The sequence below is a fragment of the Perissodus microlepis genome, chromosome 1 (genome assembly GCF_051167445.1).
Source record: "Perissodus microlepis isolate ML-2025 ecotype Zambia chromosome 1, ASM5116744v1, whole genome shotgun sequence".
NCBI classification, from domain to species: domain Eukaryota; kingdom Metazoa; phylum Chordata; class Actinopteri; order Cichliformes; family Cichlidae; genus Perissodus; species Perissodus microlepis.
In genome coordinates this window covers 15,459,389-15,477,385 of record NC_140461.1, presented here as the reverse complement: position 1 = coordinate 15,477,385, position 17,997 = coordinate 15,459,389, and the positions used below count along the sequence as shown (strand labels likewise).

The window sequence follows — 17,997 nt, the reverse complement described above, 5'->3', positions numbered from 1 at the left end:
CAGAGGCTGGTATCTGCTCAGTGGACTCAGAGACAATGAGAGCACAAACGTAAAAAGAAATAACACCTAGCAGAGTGGAAAGGATCGGGGGAAAAACACATTTTTCCTTATTTTAGTGAAGTGTGTTCACCTGTCACGCACACTGACAGTATCAAAGAATAGCTGGAAGACTTCGTGGTGATTCTTATCAGTGAAGATGTTGGCTGTTCATCTCATTTCCTTCTTTTTCTCCAAACTCCAGGAGGACCCCACAAAGAAGGTGAGTGCTACAAACACAAACAACACTGTTTCAAGTCTGTTTCAAACAGTGCATATAATGAATACACCCCTGGTAATGAGGGGGTTTGAAGCTCTACAGTTATTTAAAGTCTTCTCAGTTATGAAAGTGTAAGCTGCCAATGCACTGAATTTATGCTCTTGATTGGAAATCATATTTTAAATACTCTACTCGCTACATTAATCATCAAAGATATATTTGCCACCAATGATAAACTTACTGTTCTAATGTGTTGTTTCCTGATTGACTTCTTGGGCAGTTCTATCAGGATTTATCCAGAAAGAGAAAGTGATTAAAAGAAGGACAAATCTCTGATGATTTCTTTGAGGATTTGCAGAAATGCACGTGACTAAAATTAAGTCAACGAGACATGGCAGAAGTCAGTAGAGTAATATAAATGATCAAGGTGAAATGTGGGATCATTAGTCACTGCGTCACCATTTATCTTTATCTGAACAATCATTAACAACTTTCCCTGGCAGTGTCGCTGCTCCTCTTAGTCCACATTGGATCGCACATTTTCACCCGGGACAAAGTATGGACGCTCCTACAATCACACTGTCCTCGCTCACGCTACACTCACACTCTGGCTCTTATATCGTAAAACCTCAGGGTGTTGTCCTATGAGCACATGCTCCACGGCGACGGTTCAGCTGTGAATACAGCACACGGGGTGTGGCTGATGATCTTCAGCTTTTTTGTTTTGTACTACTTCCTAACTCATTTACAGAGACAGTTTGGCATGTTGAGTTACTGTTACAACATCACTGAGTTTCAAATTCAGATTATTAACCCCAAAATTCAAAACATATGTGAAAAGACATCACAGATACATGAAAAAATCCTTCATATCTGAAATATAAGAAAAAAAGTTGCTTTTTTAAACTTTTTCTCTGTTGATCAGATGTTCAAATTGATTCTGGTGAATTTTCATATGTAATATTATAAAACTGTGATGAGGCATGTAACAGTAACAGAGGATATAAAAAGAAAAGTAACTGAATGAGAGAAGCAAAACTAGTCTGACACCTGATAAGAAAGTCCACAAAATACAAATGAGAGAGAGAGAAATATAAATTTTTCTCTCTTTCATCCCTTCTTGTTCGAGTGAAAATCCAGCGGTACATCTCACTTTGTTTTGCTCTCTGTGTTCTGTGTCTCTTTCAGGTCGACAGGTTTCTGCATGCAATGCGCCTCCATGATGACCAGTTAATTGATATCTCAGCTCGTTTCCAGGCTGAAATGAAGAAGGGGCTCTCAGCTGAAAGTTCGGCCGCCGCAGCTGTAAAAATGCTGCCGACACATGTCCGCTCCACTCCTGATGGCTCAGGTTACTCGTGTTAATGTCCCTTTTATTAGGGCTGCTGGGCAGATCTTAAAAAAGAAGAAGAAGAAGAAGAAGCAAGAGATTAAATATCTTCCTTCTCTTTCAACCACTCTTGCAGAGAAGGGACAGTTTCTGGCACTGGATCTTGGAGGCTCCAAGTTTAAGGTGCTCCAGGTTAAGGTGAGAGAGGGGATGGGGGTCAGGAAGGGAGGAGTGGAGATGGAGGAGAAGATATACCCTATGTCAAAGGAGCTGCTCAATGGGAGAGCACCAGAGGTAAGAATAAAAAGATCTGAAAGTAGATTTGAGGAGAATTCAACAAGCAAGAAGAAGAGATTTGAACTTCTCCCTCTTCATTGTCTTTGTGTATGTAGTTATTTGACCATGTGTCAGAATCTCTGAAGGACTTTCTTCATGTAAAGAACATCAGTCTGGATAAGAAACATCCTCTGGCATTCACTTTTTCTTTCCCCTGCGAACAGACCCGCTTGGATAAGGTATGACTCTCTACATCGAGACATCTGGTTTTCATGAGCTGTACCTGTAGTGTGTTATACTCCACATGCTGACATCTGTCTGTCTTTTTAGATTTAGATCCCATAATCCTTCGAACCACTTTTTCCTCTTGCAGGGATTACTGTTGAGCTGGAGTAAGAACTGCCGGGCTCGAGGCCTTCAGGGGAAAGATGTGGTCCAGGCTCTCAGAGAGGCTATTGACAGAACTGGGGTGGGTTGCCAGTGTTTGCTTCCATAATTAACCCATAAACTATCTGCAGAAACCAAGACATGATGAGAAATATAACATAAGATGAAGTGGAAAAATAAAGAGTTGAACCCATCTGATACCCACTATGTAAAATGAACAGTATAACCTGGTTTATCTCTTTAATAACGCCCTCTGCAGGGAATGGACATAGAAGTGTTAGCGATGGTTAATGATACTGTGGCGACAATGATGACCTGTGGTTTTGATGATCGGTACTGCGATGTAGGACTCATCATTGGTAAGTAGATTCACATAATTCAACTAGTCTCTTGTGTCCTTTTACAGAAACTATTGTTTTGTATGAGTGTGACATGTACATGAGCAGCCATCACTCTAGACTTCTTCTATAGTTCATTTGAATAAGCATAAAGTTATCCAGTGTTCAGTAAAACAAAGCAAATGTTCTGCATTAAAACTAGAAAAAACTTGAAACCAAAATTCTGTACTACAAATTAGTTTTTATTCTGGTTTCTTTTTTATCTAGTGAGCCTTTGGAGCTCTTAGGATTGATGCATAATTATCTAAACATAGCTAATAGATAATATCTAATCATTGATAACTGCATATTAGTGACAGGAAATAGTGCTGACTGTAAATGCAAAAGGCATCAATAACTCTGATTCTGCAAATCTACTCCAAACTTTGTGTTTTAACTTTTGCAAAACACATGTTTAAATATTTTTAGATTAATTCTTATTTATGTTTTTTGTGCAAACACGTGGAAACAATGACAATATTTTGCAAGAGAAGACAAAGCACACTTACCCATAGTCATCTTGCTCCCTCTGGTGGTTTGCTGTGCATGTGTGGATATTGAATTAGATGTGAAGTATAGACATATAGAACCATTAACGTATCCTGTTTATTGTAGTAATCTTAATGGAATAAGTCTGTGTATCCTGTGTGTTTGGGTGCTTACAGGCACAGGCACCAACGCGTGTTACATGGAGGAGCTGCGTCATGTTGACCTGGTGGAGGGAGACGAGGGCAGGATGTGTGTGAACACTGAGTGGGGAGGCTTTGGGGACGATGGGGCCCTGAATGATTACATAACAGAGTTTGATCAGGATGTTGATGCAACCTCTATCAATCCTGGAAAACAAATGTAAGGAAAGCAGCTTTGTCTTTTCTTTTGATATAAAATAGTGTGTCCATTAAGACGTCCTTAATTTCTTTATGACTTCCAAAGATAAATTTGAAATAGGTGCAACTTTCTTAGGGAAGTTTTCTTGTAATTTCTTAGAGTAAGGAATAGTTCTCCAGGCTTCTTGGAGGACTTTTCTTTGGATGATGGCTGCCTTTTGTTCTGCCAAGAAGATCACACTCTGCTTCAGTAATGTTAAGGTCTGGGTTCTGGGGAAGCCAGTCCATGACTGATACTGTTCCAAGTGGGAGTGTGTTTGGGATCATTATCATGCTGATAATCAGACAGATGCCAATCAGAATCTTTCCTGATGTTATTGCATGGTGTCAAAATCTGATCTGATGGTATTTTTCTGTATTTGTAATCCTCAACGCAGCCTGCTGAAATGCAATCCCAAGCAATGACAGGCACCACCGTATTTTACAGATGGCTATAGACACACACTGTTGCACCTCTCTTCTGATCATCTCCGTCCAGCTTCACAATTAAACCAAAACTTTCAAATTTGGATTACTCACTCCATAAATCCTGTTGATACAAATTTTCAGTCCAGTTTTTGTGTATTTTGCCATACGTGACTTTTGGATAATGTTCTTCTGATGTAGATTTAGCATTCATGCTTTTTTTTTTTGTCCTCCACTTGTCCAGTTTCCAGTTTTCTTAAGGACACACTGCACATCGTGCTGAGAAATGCCAGCTTTTCAGTTCTAGCTGTTTGGGTCTCAGCTTCTTGGTTCAATATTACCATTTTATGCTTGTCAACCTGTGGTATTTTGGGGATTTTTCATAGATTCAACTAATGAAATGGGAAATAGTTTTTTGTGACAGGCTAACAAACGGCTCAATTTAAAAGCGCTGTTTCATCCCTTCAGTTAGGTGTCTTTTTAATGCTTGAACAAATCATTGGCCATTGTTGGCTTATCAAACTGAAAAAAAAAACATTAATTGAAAAAGTGTCTGATACAAGGATGGGACTAAAAAGTGAAAAAGCAACGAATTTCTAAAGAAAAACTCTGAAGAGCTTTCAGAAATGAGTGGCTTAAGATGTTTGCTCAGTACTGTAGAACTCTGTATAAACCTTTTACCCTTTTCTGGTCTATTGTAGCTTTGAGAAGATGGTCAGTGGGATGTATCTGGGTGAGCTAGTGAGGCTGGTTGTGTTAAAGATGGCTAAACTGGGACAGCTGTTTGATGGACTCGTGCCTGATGCCCTGAGGACCAAAGGGAAGATAACCACAGCACACGTGGCAGCCATGGAGGAGTAAGTTGTCTTTATCTCTCTGGGTCACCTGGTGTCTGTCCAAAAACAGCACGAATGCCATAAATATTAATTTGTCTCAGGTACAAAAATGGTCTGAAGAACACCAGAGATATTCTCGTGGAGCTCGGTTTGAACCCATCACAAGATGACTGCGTTGCTGTTCAACACGTCAGCACCATCGTGTCCTTCAGGTCCTCCAATCTGGTGGCCGCGGGGCTGGCTGCCATCTTAACCCGAATCAAGCAAAACCGGCATTTGAGGGCATTGAGGATCACTGTGGGAGTGGACGGAACTGTGTACAAGACACATCCGCAGTAAGTCAGTGTGGAAATCACTCAAACCCATATTAGTTTACAACTACTGAGATTAATAAATATGTAACTGATAAAACACAAAAAGAGCCAGTACTCTCAACAGTCCTCTTCCTTTCTAACTATGACTAATGGCTGCTGTAAAAAGTTTCTGATATTTTTTTAAAAATCCAAAATAATTAAAAGTTTGAAGCAAAATCAATTAAACTTCACTCACAAAGAGCCTTGAGTAGAAACTAGGGTTAAGCAATGGATTAAATAAATGACCAAAGGCATAAGCTGTTAAATGATTGGGGTAAATTTGTCACACGTGAGTTTAACCTAACATCAACCACACAGTACCACAGCTCAGCACTGCACTCACCACTCACACACAATGAGAATCCTCATGTGCACAATTTGACCTCAACTCTAGCAAAACTATAGGCTGTAAATAAAAGATGGACTATTCTGGCTCTGTGGAATTGCCTTAATCTCTCTGATGGCCAGCAGTGGATAAAAAGAAGTCAGTCTGTATAGAAGCCTATGGAAAACCTGCCGTGGCTTCTTTGCTCTTTGACCTGAGGTCTCAGTCATGGTTTTAGCATCTCAGCATCCCAATCATCACTTTCAGTGAGTGAAAAAAATCCCGACAAAGCTTGAAAAACTGAACTTTGGAATCCAGTGGATGATGTGTATGATAGTGATGCCCTGATCACCTCTGATAAAGTCAGCGAACCCAACACAACAAACAGGGCCTTGATGAAGAGTTTGGACATAACAGCATCATGTCCTCTCTTACCTGATGAGCTGCAGATCACTAATATAAATACTTCTTAACAAACATCTAAAATAGCCTGATGAAATATCGAATATTTTATGTTTCTGTCACTTCTATTCCAGGTATCCTAAACGTCTCCATAAGGTGGTGCGCCGGTTGCTTCCTGAGTGCCAGGTTAGATTCGTCCTCTCGGACAGCGGCAGCAGCAAAGGGGCTGCCTTGGTAACAGCAGTAGCCCAACGCTTGGCATCACGGAAGAGACAGGTTAGAGTGCTGCAAGTTGTATGTCTGTGTTTGTGTGATTCTTCACAGGTGAAATAAAAAAGAAGGACTTAAATATCTGATAAACAGTGTGAAGAGATATACTCTAAAACACTTCTTCAGTAGAGAATCAGAGAAGAGAAACACACAGAATTTCTTGCTAGCAAGGGCAGCCTCCAGAACTGAGACTCGCACTGAGAAACTGCCCCGGTCTTTATTTATACTTCAGTGGGTGCTTGTGTGTGTGTGTGTGTGTGTGTGTGTGTGTGTCCCCATAAACGACTTCCCTAAACCAGCAGTTCATCTAAACAAAAAGCACTTAGACTAGAACAGATATAACTACGTTAATCCTACCGTAAAACAATAAGACAAGGTACGACCTCTCCCATACTCCTAGGATGTGGGGGTGAACGCCAGAACACCCTGGAATGTTACAGACCTCCTAGGATGAGACATTCTTTCAATATGCCACCAACTATATACTTCTAAACACAAATGATTACATGCAGTATTCTACCATATGCAAACTTATATCATTAAAAGATTATACTGACTACTAAGTACAATTTTCCATTGACAAACAGTATCTCTGGTTTTCCAGGTGGATGAGACATTGGCTCCCTTCAAACTGAGTCAAGAGCAGCTCCAGTTGGTCAAGGCCACGATGAGAGCAGGGCTGGAGGCAGGGCTAAAGAACAAAGGCCCCTCAGCAGTTAAGATGCTGCCCTCTTACGTTTACCATACACCTGATGGCACAGGTCAGAGACAAACGCTGACGTTCTTGCAGGCCTCTTAATTAAACCCAAACAGCAGTTACACAATTAATACATTCAGCGTCACCTCTAGCTTTCGCAAAGATGTAACTGCTTTTTTAAAAACTTTTTTTAGGAACTTTGTATTTTTAAAATAGAAACAAAGATCATAATTATTATTTTTTTAACCAGAGCGTGGAAAATATCTTGCTTTGGATCTGGGAGGAACCAACTTCAGAGCTATGCTGGTCAAATTCAAGAAAGGCCTTCAAAACAACACACGGCTTCACCATAAAATCTACACCGTACCGCTGGAGATAATGCAGGGAACGGGAGAAGAGGTGAGAAACATGCATATACCGTCAGCACCCTGACAGAAAGTATCAAACTGGGTTTAGTCATTAAGTAATTCAATTAATTATAAGAAGTTGTACACTGCTGACAGTGTTGTCTAAATGAGGTAGGGTTGAATTCTTCTAAAACAGAACTGAAAATATAACACACCGTTTGTTCGTTTTTTTTCTCTCTCTGTTTGTCTCCAGCTGTTTGATCATTTAGCACAATACGTGAGTGACTTCCTGGACTACATGGGGATGAAGAAAGCACATCTTCCAGCAGGCTTCACCTTCTCTTTCCCCTGTGAGCAGACGGCCATTGACACGGTACGTCAAAATCGTTTGTTGCAGCCACAGAAAACCTGGCTCACCTTATTTTACAATGAAGTAGTAAAACACAATAAGCTAGACTTTGTATCAAAGTGGTTAAATTAGAAATAGTATGCCCTGTGAGGGACTGGCAACCTGTCCGAGTTTAACCTGCTTTAACCCACCGTGTCCCTGCTGGGACAGGCTTCAGCCCTCAGATACAGTTGGATAAGCTGTTAAGAAAATTGACAGATGGATGGAAATAATTCTTATTAGACAACCAAACCACCTTGAACCTGTTCTAAAAAATTAGAAACATCATATAGTGCTGTTAAAAGTAACAATATTTAGACAGTATCGCTCATTAGAAGAAAACTGTAGCTTTACACTGTCTAAAAATTACACTGGTTCACATGGTTGTTTCCCTTCCAGGCGGGATGTTGTTCAAAGTCCTGTGGAGTATATTATTTGGTATCTGATTTCCTCAAAGTGCTGCTCTCATAAAGGTTAAAGGCCACAGATTGTAGATTGATGTAGCAAACCTGACATCACTCACTGGTTTCTAAAGTCTGCATTTTGAAGCCTCAACATTTTAGCCGCCAACATGTTAGTTTTTTGGAGCCAGAAGTTATCACATTTGGATGAGAGGGTGGCCTGTTATCAGTTAACACTAGATAGCTTGGTTGCATCTGTGAACTGTATAGGGACACATAAAGATAAAACACTGACAGACTAACTGAGAGACTGATAGAAAACTGAAGCACAAACTTGTTGTTCAAGCTCATACCACACAGGAAGCCACGTTACTTGTCAGATGGATGATGGGGGACATCACAGACATCATCATCAACTCATTCAGTTACATTCAGCTCCCAAGTCTCTTAGGCTACGTTCACACTGCAGGTCTTAATGCTCAGTTCCGATTTTTTTTTGATCAAATCCGATTTTTTTGTCTGCTTGTTCACACTACAAATAAAATGCGACAGCAAACGCGCTCTAGTGTGAACCCTCAAAGCGTCCCGCATGCGCAAAAGAAGACGTCACACACAACGTGCTCTGTTTAGACCCAGAGCAAACAGTATTGTTTGACTGATGGCCCTTAATATAAAGACTTCGGACTTTACGTTTCCCAATTATTTTGTTATTTACATAAGAATGTAGATAACCTAATAATTATCCTTATTGCTGTACAGCACCGCTCCTCTCTAAAACGTTTTAGAGATGAGCGGTGCTTCAAAGGATAGTTGCAGATTTCTGTCAGAATCTGCAGATTATACAGTACAAATAAAATGTTCATGTTTCTCCAACATTGTCTTCCCAACAGTTTCACTGACATCTACACTGGATGGCCAGGAAGCGTTCACGATGTCTTCTCCGGCGCTGATAATTGGCGTCTGTCTTGTGTCAGTGACGTAAAAGACGGATTTAATGCGACATGACCATTCAAACAGCAGTCGCTTTCTAAAACATCGGATATGTATCGGATTCAGTACCACATACGAAAGTGACCCAGATCGGATTTGAAAATATTGGATTTGTGCCGTTCACACTGTCATACCATGATCGGATATGGGTCGCATAGGGTCAAAAAAATCGGATTTGATGCGTTTTCGCCTGCAGTGTGAACTTAGCCTTAGATCTATGGGCAAAGATCTCTAACATGTCCCGAGGTCACGGCTCAAACAAAAAGCCTTTGTAGTCGCTGTGCCACATTTGTAGGATCATCCGGTTTTTGTTGTCATTATGTTTATTGCTTATTGTTTATGGTCCATATGTCCACCTTTGAGTATTTTAATGTAATTACACACATACGTATATAGCTGTATTTAAATGTGCTTTACAAATAAATTGTAAAGGCCGCACAGCAAGAAGGTCCTGAGTTCAATTCCACCATCAGGCCGGGGTCTTTCTGTGTGGAGTTTGCATGTTCTCCCCGTGTCTGCGTGGGTTCCCTCCGGGTACTCCGGCTTCCTCCCACCGTCCAAAGACATGCAGTTTGTGGGGATAGGTTAATTGGATAATCCAAATTGCCACTAGGTGTGAATGTGCGAGTGAATGTGAGTGTGAATGGTTGTCTGTCCTTGTGTGTTAGCCCTGCGACAGACTGGCGACCTGTCCAGGGTGTACCCCGCCTCTCGCCCTATGACAGCTGGGATTGGCTCCAGCACCCCCCGTGACCCTGAAAAGGATAAGCGGTAGCGAATGGATGGATGGATGGATGGCTATAGTTCCATGAGAAATGCTCCAAAAGAGATGAACACTTAGAAACACAGATGAGAGGTCCAATTCAGTGAATCCAATAAGCACAGGTGAGGCCATTGAAATAACAGACACTCAGTCGTCTGTTAATTAAAGCAACAACATCCAAAGCAGAACTGTTCTGTTAAATAAAAATGTAAACAGACTCCTAAAGCAGTAGCATTATTATTTCTGTAGCAGTTCGTAACCTTTTTCAACCTTTGGATGTTCTGTAGGGTATCCTGGTTAGCTGGACCAAAGGCTTCAAGGCCACAGACTGTGAAGGACATGATGTTGTTAACTTGCTACGGGAGGCCATCAAAAGACGTAACGTGAGTCAATAAAAACAACAGAGTAAAGATTTAAAATGATGGCCAGGTTTTAAACAGATGAGGGGAAGAAACATTACATCAGATTGGTACACGTCTATGCTAACAGGAACATTACAATGCATTTGTGGGTGTGCGCACACAGGAGTATGACTTGGACATAGTAGCAGTGGTCAATGACACAGTTGGGACAATGATGAGCTGTGCCTATGAAGACCCTCAGTGTGAAGTTGGACTGATTGCAGGTATGTGGCCTCAAGGGTGAAGAAATGCTAAGTTAAGAATAAGCTTATAGTTATGATGGTTCATTTAAGAGTTTTAAATGCAAAGAGCAGTATTATAATATTTGACGTAATAAGGAAATAAGCTATATGAATCTGTTTTACAGGAACTGGGTCAAATGCTTGTTACATGGAGGAACTCAAGAACATTGAGAAGATTAGACAAAAGAAACAGAAAACAGAAGGAGATGAGGAGACACCTGAAGCAGTGGAGGACAAGGTGGAAGGACTTGCTTGTTGGGAGCTAAAAACATATTGTTAAAACATAATTAAACACTTTATGTGTGTGTGTGTGTTTCCCTCTCTCATCAGTATGATGGGTCAAAAGGAAATAAGAAGGCAGAGACTTCTGAGACATCAAAGATGTGTATAAACACAGAGTGGGGGGGTCTGGGTGATGATGGATCCTTGGATGACATCATCACACCTTTTGATGCTGAGGTGGACCACAACTCAGTAAACCCTGGAAAACAAAGGTTAGCTACACTTACCTTACTGTGTATGTATGATGACGCCTACTTGAGGCACACACATAAAATTTGATGTTTTATGACTGAATTCTTTTTTAAACATACTGTGACACATATGTGTCTTGTGTAGTAGTTAGTTGGTGTTTTTGAGATTTATTCAGTAACTTGTAGCAAGTTGAAATGGTCACACAACATTTTACAAGTTTATGTTCGTGTTTATAGGTTTGAAAAGCTCACCAGTGGGATGTATTTAGGTGAAATTGTCCGAGAGGTATTACTGGATCTAACAAGAGGAGGTTTGCTGTTCAGAGGACGCGTCACGGAAACCTTAAAAACACCTGGAATATTCCAAACTAAATATTTGTCACAAATAGAGAGGTAGGACAAACGATGCCTATGTTTGTGCTATTTTTTTTTTTTTTGATAGATTTAAAGTATTCATAATTTAACATGAATATTGCATTTTCTGCTGTGTAACTGTGTTGTCTCCCTCCAGTGACCGTTTGGCTCTACTGCAAGTCAGATCTATTCTCCAGCACCTGGGGCTCGACAGTACCTGTGATGACAGCATCATTGTCAAAGAGGTACGAGATAGAAAAGCAACATGCCACACAGTAACCTCCTACAGACTGCATCACAAATTCAATGTTTTCCTCTTTTACAAGGTATAAAAATGTTAACAATTAAGCTGTTGTGTATGTGTTTTGACCCGGACCACATCGCTTACTTCCAGCAGATATTTTGATCTAGTGCAAACAATGCACAGGTGTAATTTGTAATAACCTTGGCTGTTTTACAGGGTTTTTGCAAAGTGGAACACTGAGGCCAAAGACGGCTCTCAACTTTTATTTAGCCTGTTGGTATCTCAAAGAAAGACACACCTGAAATTTTCTGTGTCTTCTCCATTAACTGCATTCTCTATTAACTAGACAGAAACTGAAAGAACATATTTCATTGTTTTTGCTCACATGAAAGTGTTGATATGTGGATTTTTCTTGTGTGGTTCTAAATTATACACCAGAGCAGAGTCCTTAAATGGACACTCAGTAACCAAAGTATTGTGAACCCCTGATTTAAGTTTTCTCATTAAGCGATCGTGGCTCAAGAGTTGGCAGTTTGTCTTGTAATCGGAAGGTTGCCAGGTCGAGCCCCGGCTCAGACAGTCTTGTTCGTTGTGTCCTTGGGCAAGACACTTCACCTACCGCCTACTGGTGATGGCCAGAGGGGCCGATGGCGTGATATGGCAGCCTCACTTCTGTCAGTCTGCTCCAGGGCAGCTGTGGCTATAACCGTAGCTTGCCTCCACCAGTGTGTGAATGTGAGAGTGAATGAATAGTGGAATTGTAAAGCGCTTTAGGTGCCTAGAAAAGCGCTATATAAATGCAATCCATTATTATTATTATTATTATTAAGCCATGCTGGTGAGCCATCTTGCACAACACAAAGACTAGACAAACTCTGGGTACACTAAAATAAATATTTAGTAATGTTACTGGTTACAACTTTGTTTGTGGACATCAGAAGTCTAATTTCAGTGAGGAATTGGAGGACTGTGACTGTCAGACTTTTGAACCTTGTAAACAACTGTTAAAACTAAGCATTGTCCTTGAAAAGTAGCATTGTTATGTTGTTATTTCTGGTATCGATCCAACCCTCCAGATATTAATGGAGAGAGGAACCCCTCAGATTTTTCTCACATCACATCACATCATGTACATAATGCTCTAGATTTTTCTGCCATACTAGATGTGATACAGCCACCAGTTGCTAGGGAAAAGTACTGTATGTATTCCCCGACTATTTGGCAGTGGTTTCTGCATTTTGCTGGCTCTCGCTGAGTGAAACTGGCTGCAAAGAATCAGAAACCTGCTTGTGATTTCTTTAGTTGCTAGCATACAGGCATGATAGCCTCTAATTTTTCATGTTTGTCTGAAAATTTTCTTGCAGCCAGTTGGGGAATAATCATTTTTCTGGCTAACAGTTAAAATGTTTGAATAAAAGTCTGGAAACTGTTTCCTAAGAGTATGGATACCTGGTTGAAATGAATGAACATAAACAGTCTTGCTAACCATAACTGATGGTTAAAAGCAGTCCAGATATCCAGATTAAAATAAGTTTAAATTAACAAACAATCAGTTGTGCTGTTGGAAAGATTCTTCAATTCATCTGCCTTTACTGTAAAAGCTTTCTGCCATTTAAATAAATAAATTAAAAAATTGCTGCCCATAAGTCAAAATTTTCTTTATTATCTTGAAATTCTGAGCTAAATTTTGAGATACCCAACTTGAAATTTCAACAAAATTTGGACTTATGGACAACTTTCATTAATTTTTTTTACAGTAACAGAAATAAGGTTATTGTCAGATATAGTTTGGGAAGTGGTTCAAAGAAATATGCTCTCTGCTTCAACCTTACCTTGAGGTTGGGTAATATTCTTCATATTATTTGTGTGGTGCATTGTCTGGCTGAGAAAACTGTGACGCCAGGAGACTGTTAACTGTTGCAATATTGATAAAGGTTTCCATTGTTGCTTAGGTATGTGGAGCGGTATCACGCCGAGCAGCAGAGCTGTGTGGGGCAGGCATGGCAGCCGTGGTAGATAAGATCAGAGAGAACCGAGGACTGGACCATCTGAACATCACTGTAGGGGTTGACGGTGCACTCTACAAACTACACCCACAGTGAGTTAATTTAATAAAAATATTGTTTGTTTGTTTTGGGTGCAGTGATGTGTTGGGTGTGTGTCAGGTGTATACTGCACTTTCATTTTAACCTTTCATAATTATTCAAACAGCTTGGTTAAAACATTTTCTGTCGTTTCTAGTTTTTCTGGAGTCCTTCAAGAGACTACCAGAGTTTTGGCTCCTCAGTGTAACGTGACCTTCTTGCCTTCAGAGGAAGGCAGCGGGAAAGGTGCTGCCCTGATTACTGCTGTAGCCAGGCAGAAGCGAGATCGTTGACTTCACACACCTGGAAAAAAGAAAGATGTCAGAAGATGTTTTTTCACTTTTTGCATTCAGTTGCACTGCTGTTTCTTTGTTTTTTTTGTTTTGTTTTGTTTTTTTTTGCACTACCAAAATTCTGTGTTGGCCTAAGAGAGTTTCAGACTGTGTGGATGGAAGATGGAAGCATTGCTGCCTGTGTTTAAATCACTGTTTGTAATAAATTTTAAAAGAACTGTAATTGGTTTGAATTGACTATTATATTAAGGGTGTGGCAGTCAACACTCTGACACTATGTTTGCTTCAGCTTAGTTAACTTAATCCATGTTAGTTAAATTAGGTCTTTACTGCTCACAAAGAACATAAAATAAAAATATTTCTAACTTGATAAGCCTTCTGTGTTAATCCACGGTTATCTGTGTTTGCAATAAATGGACACTGTCATTTGAACTGAAATGAAAACCTGGCATAAGACAACCCACTGTGGTTTAATATATATGCTTCAAACCCAAACCCTCCACATTCCAGTCAAGTCAAGAACATCCTTTAAACAGGAAGAAACTGCCGTCAGAACCATGTTCGGGGTGGGGCAGCAATCTGTGGGCTGTGAGGGGTAAGAGAAGTAAAGTATGAACATAGAGAGGACAAAACAAAACTTTAGAAAAGAGAAGCCAAAAATTATTGTCAGGCAGCAGAAACATATAAACAGATGTGAAGAGGAAATAGATGAGTGGAGAAGAAGCATCGCGAAACTACAGGACGCTTCAGGGTCACCTGATCCAGCACAAACACAAGTGTCAAGCTTAAAAACTAAAGAGTGTGCATGTCCCAAATCCAAACTGGGAGCTGGATCTAAAGGAGAAGGAGCTGATAGCTAAAGGCTCAGCGTCCTATTCTACTTTTAGAAACTCTAAGATCTTAAATGCTCTGTTAGGATAATATGATACTATGAGGTCTCAATGATGTGATGGGGCCTAATTATTGAAGACTTTGCATGTAAGGAGAAGGATTTTAGTTTCAGTTGTTGATTTTAGAGGAAGCCAATCAAGCAAATATGGGAGAAATTTACTCTGTTATTCTCCTCCCTGTCTCTCTGCAGTGTTTTGGATTAACTGGAGGCTTTTAAGAGAGATTTTTGAACAATCTAGTGTGGAGATGTTTTTCATCATTTCATCATCACCTCATTTTTGTCTGAATTTAAAGGTAGAAAATCATTCAAGCTTTTATTTCCCCAAGACATGTCTGGGATTTAAATAACTGATTTCATAGATAAACATGTGTACGACTGATAAGAAGTTGTAGTTAAATACATTTTGTTCCTCTCTTTTACTTAAACATTTATAGACACTCCTTAGAATGACTTTATATTGTGTAACAGTTGTGAACCTGATGATTTATATGTAAGTGTGTGTAGAAAATATGTAATATTCCGCAAAAGAGAAAGTATACACGGTCATATTGTGTAGACGCAAATCTTTTTACACACTGATATCATGGGCATCAGTCTTATTGTAACTAAAGGCAATTACCTGTGCAGCAAACCTTTACAAAATAGAGTGTGTGTGTGTGTGTGTGTGTGTGTGTGTGTGTGTGTGTGTGTGTGTGTGTGTGTGTGTGTGTGTGTTTGCTTGTGGGGGTTAGTCAGCAGTTTCTTAGTTTATTGATGGGGAGCAGGAGGAGGACTGGAATGCTGCTGACCACATTTCCTGACAATAAAAACAACCAATGCTCTGTTCAGTCACTGTACACTGATTCTCTGTCCTTGTGATCACCCGGCTCTCTCTCTCTCTCTCTAACTGTCTCTGGCCATCTGTGCCATTTTAGTCATTCTCCTTGTCCCTTTTATCTGTCTGGCTGGAGCTTTGCCCAGTCTTTCTGTGTCTTTATCTGTATGTCTGCTCAGTGCATTAGCAGTCCAAGCAGTAACCTGAAGAACTCCAGTGACAGACCACTGTTGAAAGTTTATTAATTAATTAATTAAAAAAAAAAAAGAAGAACAAGTAAAGATTGTATGTTTTGGCATTTTTGATGAAATTTCAGTCTATGGTCAACTTTAAAATTAGTTTCATTAGGCAAAACTTACAATTTGTGTTTTTGTTTGTTTACATATTTAATCTGAAGCTATTGATCTGATGATACTGCACTGGGTTAATGAGAGGTGCAGTGATCAGTGTGAGGCTAATCCTCACATCATGACAGATTAGATGATGAGTTGAAGATGAAGACAGGCAGGAAGACAGTAGCGGAGTGTAATAAGTGAAGAGAATAATGCACAGGAACAGTAAATAAAGACAGAGAGCGATAACCACTGCATGACTGATGAATGATGAGGGATTAAAGTAAGGGAGGAAAAATAGTGTGCTAACGGGAGTGAAATACTAGCTAATCTCTCAGGGATTAACATTTGAGAATGCTACCAGCTGAGGGCTACGTCATCCTCACACATACACACAATAATCCCACGCTGTCCTTGTATCAAGCTACTGTCTTCACAGTAGAATTACACAGGCTGTGACACGGCAGCTTTATGTGGCACTGAATGCAAGTGCAGCTAGGCTCCTCAAAATATAGCTCCTGCATCCTACAACAGAGCAGAGACTGATAAAAAAGACTGCAGCCTTTCTTTTCCTCTAACATTAGGCCTACTAACATTCTTGTCCTTTCTACCTTCCTTCACTGTTTGGCTCTTTCTGTCTCTATCTTTCATTTAAAAACACTCCATTCATCATTTCTCTGATGTTTTTCCTAAAGGGGCCTGTCTTAGGGAGCAAGGCGTCTTTGCTGTGTATTTTTTATTTTATCTTTTGATTGAGGGCTCTGTGAATGTGTGTGTCTTTGTCTGCCCTACAAACAAACAATACAAGCTTTCACACACACTCACACTCAGAAATTTTCACCAGTAGATGGGCAGAACTGAGCTGTTGCAGTGGGGAGAGCACTGGTCTTATTCTGGATATTGTGTTGCAGTTATTAGTTTTGTTTGAAAATAGACCTTCGGTTTAGTTTCACAGCCCGACTAATTCTCTTCAAAGATACAATGAATCAACGTTTGAATCCCAGGCTTAAACCTCTGAGTGGAGTGGACAGTGGAAGAATTAGACGCCACAATGCATCAAAACATCAGTATGATGAGAGCTGCTGGACACCAGCTCTGCTGCATCATGGGGAGCCTTTGTTGATTAAGGTAACTAACTTATCTATGGTAAACTGAAAGACCTCTGAGACTGAATAAAGAGGTGACAATGAATATTATTATTATTCAATTCAATTCAATTTTATTTATATAGCGCCAAATAACAACAACAGTCGCCTCAAGGCGATCAATCAATAATATTATTAAGAAGAAGAAGAAGAATTTGTTATTAAGCTTCCGAAAATCTGTATCCATTTTTTCCATGTGAAGTACGTTGGAATCAAAATTTTCTGTACATAACTTTAACTTATAATTATCTGTATTATGACTGTATCTGAAAGGACTCCTTTATTTTAGTGCATAAAAATGTTATAATACTGTACACTGATCATTAGAAGTACATTTATATTTACAAATCACAAATCACAGTTTCATAATTGCACACTGGTTTCTCTAAACCTTCCTTGTTTGGTATGCATTCATTATCTGGTATAATTTGTGGTGCCTTGATGTGACCATTTTCTATAATGCTTACAATGCCAGACCTTATAACAGGCGGATTGTTACAGTGTTGTGATTTACAGTCTAAAGACTTAAATAACTGCAGTTAAACTTTATTTTTGTTCTTTGTGTTAGTCAGAGGAAAATTTGATGTTTGACGTGGCAAGTTACTGGATAACGCACTGACCTTGGTGGTATTTTACTATATTTCATATTTGAGTGAAGTGCTTTGTGAAACCTATATTTTAGGTTTTATATAGTTGGAGAAATGATCTCCAGCTCAGGTTTCTTCAAGGAAACCGTATCATTGTCTAAAATGTCAACAGTAAAGTTAACCAGACACTATCGTGCTCCAGTGTTCGTCAGTCTCACACAGAAAAATCCATTGTATTCATGAGTCATGCATCCAATGCAAATAAAGCGGTTTATTTTTTGTTTAAGCAGCGTGCCTCTCATGAGCATAACAAGTAAAGGCAGGCTTGCAGGCAGTGTGTCAAATATATAGTACCCCCAGAGAATGAGGAATTCAAAAGCAATAGAGACAGATTGATGCAACAATTAAAAAAAGACCACAACTGGACTCTGGAATGAATTAATAAA

The 17,997-nt window shown here is 39.7% G+C and overlaps 1 protein-coding gene across 1 annotated transcript; it reads left to right on the top strand.

Moving 5' to 3' along the window:
* Nucleotides 1-144: 144 nt before the first annotated feature.
* LOC146393608 (hexokinase HKDC1-like) lies at nucleotides 145-14,105 on the top strand. Its single transcript, XM_084931814.1, has 21 exons — nucleotides 145-259; nucleotides 1,445-1,607; nucleotides 1,723-1,880; nucleotides 1,979-2,101; nucleotides 2,236-2,331; nucleotides 2,509-2,608; nucleotides 3,292-3,475; nucleotides 4,620-4,775; nucleotides 4,856-5,089; nucleotides 5,969-6,110; nucleotides 6,709-6,865; nucleotides 7,052-7,200; nucleotides 7,402-7,521; nucleotides 9,978-10,073; nucleotides 10,216-10,315; nucleotides 10,459-10,571; nucleotides 10,664-10,827; nucleotides 11,044-11,199; nucleotides 11,318-11,405; nucleotides 13,357-13,502; nucleotides 13,646-14,105. The coding sequence occupies exons 1-21, from the start codon at nucleotides 197-199 to the stop codon at nucleotides 13,779-13,781; spliced, it is 2,844 nt and encodes a 947-aa protein (XP_084787940.1). The 5' UTR covers nucleotides 145-196; the 3' UTR covers nucleotides 13,782-14,105.
* The last annotated feature ends 3,892 nt before the right edge of the window (nucleotides 14,106-17,997 follow it).

Bases quoted from the DNA above. Each gene is read 5' to 3' on its own strand.
- LOC146393608 (XM_084931814.1), top strand. From the start codon at position 197: ATGTTGGCTGTTCATCTCATTTCCTTCTTTTTCTCCAAACTCCAGGAG. The intron at 1,608-1,722 runs GTTACTCGTGTT...CCACTCTTGCAG, and splicing joins CTCCACTCCTGATGGCTCAG to AGAAGGGACAGTTTCTGGCA. The intron at 10,316-10,458 runs GTATGTGGCCTC...TCTGTTTTACAG, and splicing joins TGAAGTTGGACTGATTGCAG to GAACTGGGTCAAATGCTTGT.